Below are 11,044 nucleotides of genomic sequence, written 5' to 3' on the forward strand. Positions count from 1 at the left end.
CGTATACTCTGATTGTAAGGCTTACATTTGCATAATGTAACTGCTATATATATATATATATAGATATATATATATATATATATATATATATATATATATATATATATATATATATATATACACACACACAGTTACATAATGCAAATGTAAGCTTACAATCAGAGTATACGCAGAGATCATTTCACCCGGAATTCATTTCAGCAAAATGGGTGTTAATCGTTTTTTATTTGAACGTATAATCCCGAAAAGGGGTTATATATATATATATATATATATATATATATATATATATATATTTATATATATATATATATATATTATTATATATATATATATTATATATATAATATTATATATATCATATATATATGTGTGTGTGTATATATAATAATATATTGTATGTATGTATATAATATTGATAATCTTATATAACATTAAATATTTATATTATGTATATATGATATTATATATATACTAGTATATAATTATACTATATTACATATATACATACATGCATACTTATAGGGTGTGTGATCTTTATATCAGTATAACTTTTAAGTGACACCTAATCTTGCTTGTCACATTCGATCAGTGTTTCACAACGAGCACTTGTTTGTATGCATTTGTTTACGAACTACATTATCATGCGTAGTTCAGTTCAGTTCAGAGAATACGTAGTACTCCGGTGAAACTGAAGCGTGACTGTTTTCTTATTTCTGTTTCGCTTTTCCTACAAATAGAAAAAAAAAAGAATGTAAATGAAACGCCCGCGATAAAGGGAAGCATTAATCCGGCGATTAATCTAATTCATTTGAGTACCGAAATCGATCCCGGGCGGATCACTTTAATTTTCCAACATACACGAAATCCGGCAGATGTTGGAATTAAAACCCACTCGAAATTCATTGAAGAACTTGTGAACAGAAGCAGTCTTCAGAGGCAGGAGCTTTGGGCGCGCCGCTCAAATCCTCCGCCGTAATCCAGAGCAAACCCTTCAAGAGCCTCCATTGCGGCCTCCGGTGCATAGTTGCCATTGCTAGGCCAAGTCGTCACGGGGTAGAAGCAGCTAAGCCGGCGGGGCCCGGAAACAAGATTCAAGACTTTCATGACGTCCATGTCGAGATTAACGCGGAAGAAACATCACAGAGAGAGAGAGAGAGAGAGAGAGATAGAGAGAGAGAGAGAGAGAGAGAGAGAGGGGAGGTTTATCCCTAAATCCACCCACGTAATACCTTCGAAGGGGATTAGGGGCGAGATGATGCTACGGTGCAGATAGACCTAACTTTCACTTATCATCGATCAACTGGTGAATTTCATCTTTGAAGTAATGAATCAGAATATTCAGATAACCAGCCGTGTTTTCCTTCAAAGATATACTACAGTAACAGCTTCAGAGAGAGAGAGAGAGAGAGAGAGAGAGAGAGAGAGAGAGAGAGAGAGAGAGTGATATACTACAGTAACAGCTTCAGAGAGAGAGAGAGGAGAGAGAGAGAGAGAGAGAGAGTTTACACCTTCGCGCTAAAAATGCGACCAGTGATGTCTTTTAGGATCGGAACACGAGGTCTCGACAGTTATGAGCAGTCCGTCTTCTTCCCTAGGGTTAGGACGGTCTATAATTCGAGAGGGAATTTTGGGCTTTTGCGATCACCTGCCACCGAATTGCACTTTTATGTACCATCAACCATAATACTTTGAAATACATTAAAGATAGTGCCATGAATTGTAAGCGAGCTCGAACAAACTTACTATTCAGATCAGAGGTCCCAAGATAGATGTAATATATTCTCTGATGTTACCATGATTTTAGCATTGTTTTATTAGATATTCCAAAAATTGGACAGTTGGGGTTATTCCATATCACTCCGATGATATCAGATTTGACCAGCTCTCTTCTCTGCTTTAGAGCAGATTTTTATTTTTTTTTTATTATTTCTGCTAGGTATTAATCAGCTGACTAGTTATTTATCCCTTCGGTAATAACAACTGACACAGCATTTTTTTTAATCTTCATTCAAACTTCCTCCCCCACCCCAATATTTCATCCTAATTTTGGATTAAAAAAAAGAAAAAAGGAGGCAGGACAGATATCCAACACTTTAAAATCCCCACAAGGAGAGACCAAATGGCTTTAAAATTTATGTATCAATTTTTTTTCTAATAACCACTTATTATTATTCAGATTTGATAACTAGTATCATTTGTACATTTATGGGCTGTGCACAAGCTTGAACCCGTGCTTAGCGTTTAGGCATTACCATATAACCGTAATTTCATCAACACATGCACGACTCGTAAACAATCGTAATGACTGAAATTTAAAAGTTCACTTTCAGAACAAATCCTCTTGTGGCCATCTCTGGTCCACATGAGCTACTTTCTATTCCACAGAGTATTCCTCACACGACATGAGATGAGATATTCTCCTCTCAGAATATATAGAATATTAATTATTCAGAGATCTTGCTCAGCATTCATGACTTCTGCTGTGTTATATTTGCTCTCTCTGTTTTTTAGGTAGTAATTGTTGAATTATGTTTACATTTATGCATCGTGTTTTTTTCTTTTTTTTATGTTGATGTTCGCTTAGGTGACATAACACGTTGAACCACTTAATTTATTTGCGCCATGATTCGTTTTCTCCAGTTTCTACAACTTCTCCAGCCTATAAAACCAGTTCTCTATCTGTTGGTTAGTACCTGAGGAATTAGCCCTTAAAACAATTCCCTCTGAACTTTTGCTTTCAACTCAAGGAACGCTCGCCAACATCTGTTCTTACACCCACGCATAATTACTTCATCAGAAAGAAAGCAAAGGAAAGGCAGGACGGAAGAGAAAAACGCGTAACAGCCAGAGACAGGCACAGGTTGCAGACTTGTTTTTCCTGCCTACTTTGTTTCACAAACAAATCTTAATGTTCACGAAACATATTCTCAATCCAGAAAGCAATTCGTGGAACATTCCCGAGACACCTCCGATTGCAACCTTCTGCTTACAGATGTTCCGTCTCTCTCTCTCTCTCTCTCTCTCTCTCTCTCTCTCTCTCTCTCTCTCTCTCTGCCAACCAGCAAGAAGGCTTAGATATGTTTATAAATACATATTTCATCTCAGTCGTACACAAAAATACTATTAGATACAATGAAAAATTGAACAGTTGTACTCATAGCTACATCTACTTCTAATGATGATAATGAAAATAACCTATATTTAAGTGTGTGGTATTTTTGTGTCTGAACTTTAAAATCTGTTCATGTTCTTTCTAAAATCTTCTCGTCCCAATGATCATATCCCTTCCATGTTCAAAAAATTCTGTCAATAAATGCAAGTCTTCTGCTAGCATTTTGACAATTTCATAGTTACACTGAAGAAAATACATAACATGTATAATTCGTGTTCATAAATCTTTCATCTTCCACTGTAAAGAAAAAGATAGCTGCACCTTCCTCAAAAGAATTTTGAATACTTTTAATATAATTTGAAAGCTTAATTAGCATTTTCATTATGCGTTTTAACGAATCGTTTTATTAGAACTTAAGTGAATGCATTCTAGTGAAAAAGTGTGGTTATACTTTTAACATAAGTCCATGTTCATTGTCTTATATTACATAATATATGTGTGTCTGTGTGTACGTGTGTATATATGCACACAAATATATATGTATGTATATATATATATATATATATATATATATATATATGTATATATATATATATAATACTATATATATATATATATATACTTACACGAACATAGCGTATATGAATGTGTACCGAAAAAAACTGAGTTTTATTGCGATAATCAATGCCAATATTACATCCAAGTCCAGTAACTTGACTTTCTAAAATCCTGTCCTTTTTGGACGTGGCAGCTATGATTTATTTACACCAAAATAGTAGGGACCAGAGACATCTCTCTCTCTCTCTCTCTCTCTCTCTCTCTCTCTCTCTCTCTCTCTCTGTTAGTTCTGCCGGAAGCTCCCCAGTTCAAGGGTCACTCGAAGAGTCGGTAACGAACCTTCGAAAGGGGATCCTCACAATGATATCTTCCCGTCTCGGTCCATTTTATTTCCGACTACATCACGTCCTCCAGAAAGGTATTGAACACTTTCTCTCTGCCGCTTGACAGAAAAACGCCGAACTTCTTCTGGGAGATGGAAGGTGAAGGAAAGATCGAGGGCAAATATCCACCAGCCCTCTGGTTTATTAGTCATAAACCAGAGAGTTGGACATTTGCTCTCGATCAGTTTTACTTCCCGTTTCATCTTCGAGGAGAGGTCGGGGGCGATTTTCTCTCAAGCAACTTTCCATATTGGACTGGAAAGGGGTAGATCATATATTCCTGACAGCTGTCCACAAGAGGGACAGATTTTGTTTTCTTTTTCTGACAGATGCAATAATGTACTGAATGTCAGGTATCTGCTTTTCGCTATCTTTATGGCGGATACAATATATATATATATATATATATATATATATATATATATATATATATATATATATATATTATATATATATACACATACATATTGTGTAAATATATATATATATGTATTTGTAAGTAGATCAAAAACATTATGCTACGACATTTTCCTTATTATTCACCTCCATAACATGACCTGATTATTATCTTCAGCCATCATTTTAATGATTTTTGTAACCTTACATGTAAAAAGTCTTGAGTGCATATACTATTTATCTAAACATGCTGAATATACTTAGGTAACTGTCCGTGTACATAAACATGTTGTGTATACTCAGACTAGCCATTGTGGTAATACAGTAATTATCTGATAAAATTTACAATATTAATTCACATTCAAGTATATTCACATTTTTGTGCACAATTACATAAAGGGGCCGTGTTAATGTTTAAATTTATATAAGGGAAACTAACTAGTTAAGGAAGTGGCGAAAATTAGATTTGCAGTTGGGAAGTAGTTTTAATGTGATTCAAGTCATGCACATCATATAAATAACTAGTAAGAAATTAATTTAGAGAGGAAGCTAATTTTTACTTTAGATGAAGAATGTTGAATATGAAAAAAATTTGTATGAGTAAAAGCCTTGTCAAGAATAAACAGATTTCCCTTAAATTTGCTGAGATAGGAAATGTTCAAGAAGAAATATGCCATGAAATTAATTACCTTCTGATTAAAAAGCATAAAGTAAAAGACAAAAAGCCCCATAAAACAACAAAAGTATTAAATTTCATACAAATGAAGGCTGTATATAAATGCCTTTAAAGGAAAGTTTTGACATAACGTTTTCAATAGATACAAAAACGTATATACAAGAAAAATTCCATTTAAAAGAGAATGTTATAAGAATGGAACATTTTCCAGTTTTCAAAAATTTAAACTGGCCATAATAAAAATTGTTACGAAAGAAAACATCCAGGTAAAGAGTTTTGTGACAAAAAAAAAACTTTTTTATAAAAAAAATCCATTGGAATCATCCTACATAAGAGATTTCGACCAAGAAAATTATGACAACTTATAAACCATATACAATCAAGAAATCCAAAGAATAAAGAAGAATTATGAATAGTAGATAAAATCCGTGTTAAAAGAACATGCAGTTGTTGAGAGAGAGAGAGAGAGAGAATGCATTCCATGGACGTTTCCTCCTCGTACTCACCAACGGACTGTAGAAAGCCGACGAATCCATCCCGATGGAGGGGTAAGGATTCTGTTCGCTGGAGGGGTAAGTGGTGCCGTAGACTCCGCCGGAAGCACCAAGCCCGGACCCGATCCGCGGGTAGGACCCGAGGGCGAGACGGTCGTACTGGCAGGAACACACGGGCTGTCCACTCACAGGATCTGTCATGATGGTACGGCCGCCCTCACAGCAACCCGACCCGCCCGTGCCTCCGCCACTCTGCCCCACCAACAGCTGTGTGGGGGGAGGGGAAAGCAATTCGAATTATTATAACGCTGACGAGAAGGCGTCGATTGTTATTGACGTGATAATCGAGATTGCAGTGTGGGTTCAATAGCTGTAATGTGTAAAAAATAAAACCCCTAATCAGACTCGGTTAGGGAAAAAACAACGCTGGGAGATTGGCGTTTGGGAAAAATTATTTGTCCACATTATATATATATATATATATATATATATATATATATATATATATATAGATATATATATATATATATATATATATATATATATATGAATATATATATATATATATATATATGTATGTGTGTGTGTGTGTGTGTGTGTGTGTCATCAGTTGGGTTACCACCGAAACTCAGAAGATCAATAAGAGTTTATTATGAAACGTTTCGTGCCATCCTGACTCATCATCAGTCTGTAATATAATTCACATTTATAAAATATAAAATTAAAATTTAGTTGCTAGTTTAAACAGGAATATATAAAATTACTAAAATTATTCATAAAAACTAGTTGTTAAGAACTATAAAGACTAAAATTATTTATAATGACGAAATTTAACATTAAATAAGAATATTAACCTTTACAAAGTGAAGAATAAGAATTATTTATTAACAGCACATATATGTTTTTCAGACAAAAAAAAGTCATTTAAATTCCGCGAAAATATCAAGTCCCAAATTCTCCAAAAACTAATACTTGACTTTGTTTTGAATTCATGCGAGTATCCAAAGGAAAAGCCATCATTGTTCCCGTTGTAGTATATGACAAATAAATGACAGCTTCTGGGCTGTCAGCGTCCTAATTTCCTGTGCATTTTTTCTTCTTCTTCTGTCAGCTTTCACTCCCCCATACAGTTTGTCATGGGCTCATACGTATACAATATAATTTGTCATGCCAATCTTTAGAAGAGTTTGTGGTAAACCACTGTTAAATTACCAGATAATTATTTAGAATGTGATATTGTTGTCAGGAGAGATCAGTGTACTCGAAAAGGGAATTTATGGACAAAGAAAATGTGGGATCAGGTATCACTAGCTGTCCACTGCAGTGAATAAATCCTACAAAACTAGAAATTTATGGACATGGACATACACGCGCACACGTATATATATACTATATATATATATATATATATATATATATATATATATATATACAATGTGTGGGTGCGTATACATATATACTACACACATACATATGTATAATATATATAAACATTTATATATAGTATATACACATATATAACGTATACAGAAACTAATTTTACATCCCCGCCCCAGCAACTCGCCATAACAAATTGTACATGCCGATATAATTTCTTATGCAAATGAAAAAATAATTTCACCCTTGTTAATTATTCATAATACTCAAAGAGTGCGTGTCTGCTGAATCGCGGTATATTTTATATCTATTTGTAATCAATAAACTGACTCATAATTTCCTCACTACGGTTACATTAAGCTTTTGATGAATACGTCAAGGGAATATGGGTATGTTCATTTTCAAAATAACTGGTTACTTAATCACATTTCACTCTTACCTTAGCCACAGGAGTAATCCACAACTAAGTCCTTTTTTGGGGGGATGGGGGGGACCGGATTCGAAGCAGTAAGTCTGACCACGACATTTGCTGCTGCTATATATATATATATATATATATTATATATATGTATATATATATATATATAGATATATATATATATATATATATATATATATATATAGTATTATAATGTGTAATTCCTCTGATTGTCCATTGAAGCTATCTTTGTCAAAGGAAAGGTGTTTCATGGCAGTAACTAGATGAAATCATTTTCATATTACATATTGTAATTAAGCATATATTTATCATTAACAACCTGATCCATCATTTTTGTACTTTTGTTCTTCATACTGAGTAAATGAATACGTGTCACTTTTGTGTGTAATATCCTGAGAGTCCATCAAAAACTTATTATTTTCAAAACCGATTCATCATAGATATATATATATATATATATATATATATTATTTATAGTATATATATTATATAAATATATATATTTATAATATAATAATAGTGTCATTTTGCCATAACTAGGTGAGATCAGTGTCATATTATTACCGATGTGTTGACAGAATATCTGATCATTATTATCAGGCGGATGCATTATATTTATTCTTTGTGTGTCTGTGTGTGCGTGTTTTGTTGTTGTTTTTCCATGTGTGTGTGCCTGTGTAATATTCAGTGTCCTTTAAATACTTTTCGTCAAAAGGGATAATTCCCAAATAAATTACTTGCATAACTAGATGATATCATTTTCATATTATTACTGGTAATGTTAACAAAACATTTGTTAAAATGGCAGAAGCGGAGGCTCTTGTTAATAATACAATCGTTTATCAAGAATTAGTCCGTGTAGCGGAATACTTATTTATGCAAATTGCAGTCACGAAATACAGTTACTGAAGGAAGAAGGATTTCGTAATGGAGTTTGCGTTTCCGATTCGTATTGGCATAGCATACTATTTCAGAAATTCTATTATTTTACGTCGCAGTTACTCCGTTTGATGATTAAAGACGCCGACGTGTGTGTGTGTGTGTGTAACTCCGAAATTTACTGTGGTTTTCATTATTAAAAGTGTGATTAAGTTTATTATATAATGTTGATATTCACTAACTCGATGCTGCTTTCAACATGTAAGACAGCAGAATTATACAGTATTGAGCAAATAAATTGAATATTCCAGTGAATATAGTATTTCTTCGGTAACTGAGGACTAAATCATTTCATGTAACATTTTCTAAAATTTATGAAAGCCGTACAAAGTCAGCACTGCTTTGACAATACCAGTAAGCAATTTCATATGAATCATATATTGTGGATTCAATAATTAAAAATTAGGATATTAAGTCGTCTTAGATTCAGCATGTATTTCATTGAATTCAGCGTATAAATTAATTAATGTTTTACATCGGTAATATTAGACAGCATCAGTTAATATTATTAATTTAATAAAGTTGCACCATACGTTTTGTAACACATGAGACCAGTGCACTGGACTTCCTTACTTGTATTTATTTTAACTACGATCAACAAAGAAGAATATAGTCTATGGATCTCGGTAAATGAACTGCGGCTTTAATGTTTAACATGATTACACTAACAATTTGTGGTATCCTTATCATAAGGACTTCAGTATAGTATGTATTTGATCGAACTTCACTAAAGGCAGCGAAGGCCTTACCATATGGATCTCAGCATTCGAGCTTGGCACGCAGCACTATTTTCATCGGCTGATTAAGTGTACGTGTGGCAACTTTTTCCTTCAACAAAGGATATTCCACGGGGTGATTTATCTTCCTCCGGACAAGGAGACATGAAATATGGCGCCAAACACAACCCTTTTTCAGGGTTATAATAAAGATTGGAATTCCGTTAAGGCGTTTTTTCCCCCCCGTCATTCCTACGCCTCACGCTCCGCAAGGTTCTTTTTAGTGTTTTCGGGAATTCTTACGAATTTTTCTTATTCTTCTTCTTTGTGTAAGCGTTCGTTTTAACTCCTTTTTTTTTTTTTAATAATTTCTACCTTTTTAAACAATTTTTGGACATTTGTATCATTTTACCCTACCACTTCGTACCCCTACCGCCATTTTGCAACGAAAAGTGTTTGGTTAGCCGCCAGACTTAAATATTGCATCATTGCTTTACCTTCTTTTGTTTTCTATCCATGGAGTCTCTTCGTAACTTACACTATTCGGTAGCCAGGAGTGTACCACAACCTTCCTACTGCGAATTATAGCTAGGAACTGTTATGCCCTCCTTTTATTTCTATTTTAAAAATAATTTTATCTCCAGAATAGTATATGTTCTTTTTCCTCACAGCAGGATATGAATAGTTTTGATGTACAAGTTTAAAACACTCCATATAATTAAGTCTTGGAACCATACAGGAAAACAAATGCAGTAGTGTCGCTACCACCAAAGTTATTGGTGAACCGTTCTGTTGGATTATTTGATGAAAAAGCGACATTAATGAAGAGTATTAGATTTTCATTGTTTAACATGATTCACGAAAATTGGATTTGAAACGCCAGCCTCCAAAATCCTTTCCTCCGTATAGGTGCTTTATTCTTTCGAAGAACAAAGCAGTGGTGGGTGGGGGGTGCGGGATGTTTTTGGGGAAAAGAAATGAAAGTAGAAAAGACATATCAATAGTTGAAACAGCCATTACTGGACAACACTTAGAAAGGGTCATCTACTCAAGTTAATATCGTCATTATTTTTTTCTAATATATATTAACGCGAAGATGCCACAAGTAAGCGACGAAGCGCTTAAACAGCGATTATGCTTACGACCGCGAAGGCTTTGTTTTTATATAAACCTGGGCTCGTGTCAGCACAAATCTTGCGCATATAGAATTTCCAAAGTCTAAAGGTATAAACGCTAAATAAAAATTTGTGGAGTAAATCAGCAGATTAAAATTATTTATTTACGTCATTCCTGAACTTTTATCGAAGATGTCGCTAGTTAGGTTTTGGTGTGCGTACTTCGTTTCTGCGATGTTGGAAATTATTTCTCTGTACATATTTCCGTATGTTACCTGGTGTGTTCTTTGAAATCATACGGAAAAGACGTAAGTTTAATATACATGTGTCAAACGCAGTTTAATAGACATATGTCAAACGCACTTACGCATTGACATAAATAGGTATCTCTAAAATTTACATATTAATTCAAACATATTTGGGATAGCATGTAAATTCTTTGGAATCTAGAAAAAATCAAGGAGGTTAGTGTTTGCGAATGTTTATGTAAATGAATCGTAGACTTTTACCTCGTATTTCACTTGCACTAATTTTTTGAACGATTATTTTTTTCCGTGTCCGTATGTCCTTATAAAATTCCTTAATAAAGCGGGCGGTCTGTCTCTTCCTTCAGGGTTAGAAAACCAGATTTTCTTTGTCTTCATTTTTCCTCATCACGGCTGCGGTAGATAAGCCTTATGTTGCCTATTTCTTCGGGCCCAAAGTATTGTACAAAAAAAAAAAAAAAAAAAAAACAAAAAAAAAAAAAAAAAAAAAAAAAATTACCTTATTTTCGGCTCTTTGTCAGATGACATATTTTACCATAGACGCCGGAAGAATAGTTTAAGTTTTTGAAA

At 33.8% G+C, this 11,044-nt stretch overlaps 1 protein-coding gene across 5 annotated transcripts in view; it reads right to left on the reverse strand.

The window, feature by feature from the left end:
• The window catches only part of LOC135213520 (homeobox protein araucan-like), a 176,204-nt gene that overhangs the window by 151,839 nt on the left and 13,321 nt on the right, over nt 1–11,044 (reverse strand). For all 5 annotated transcript variants that reach the window (XM_064247436.1, XM_064247434.1, XM_064247437.1 and 2 more), the window contains exon 2: nt 5,635–5,889. In XM_064247436.1, coding sequence (XP_064103506.1) covers nt 5,635–5,889 — 255 coding nt within the window. The remainder of the gene's footprint in view (nt 1–5,634; nt 5,890–11,044) is intronic.

The sequence above is a fragment of the Macrobrachium nipponense genome, chromosome 43 (genome assembly GCF_015104395.2).
Source record: "Macrobrachium nipponense isolate FS-2020 chromosome 43, ASM1510439v2, whole genome shotgun sequence".
NCBI classification, from domain to species: Eukaryota; Metazoa; Arthropoda; class Malacostraca; order Decapoda; family Palaemonidae; genus Macrobrachium; species Macrobrachium nipponense.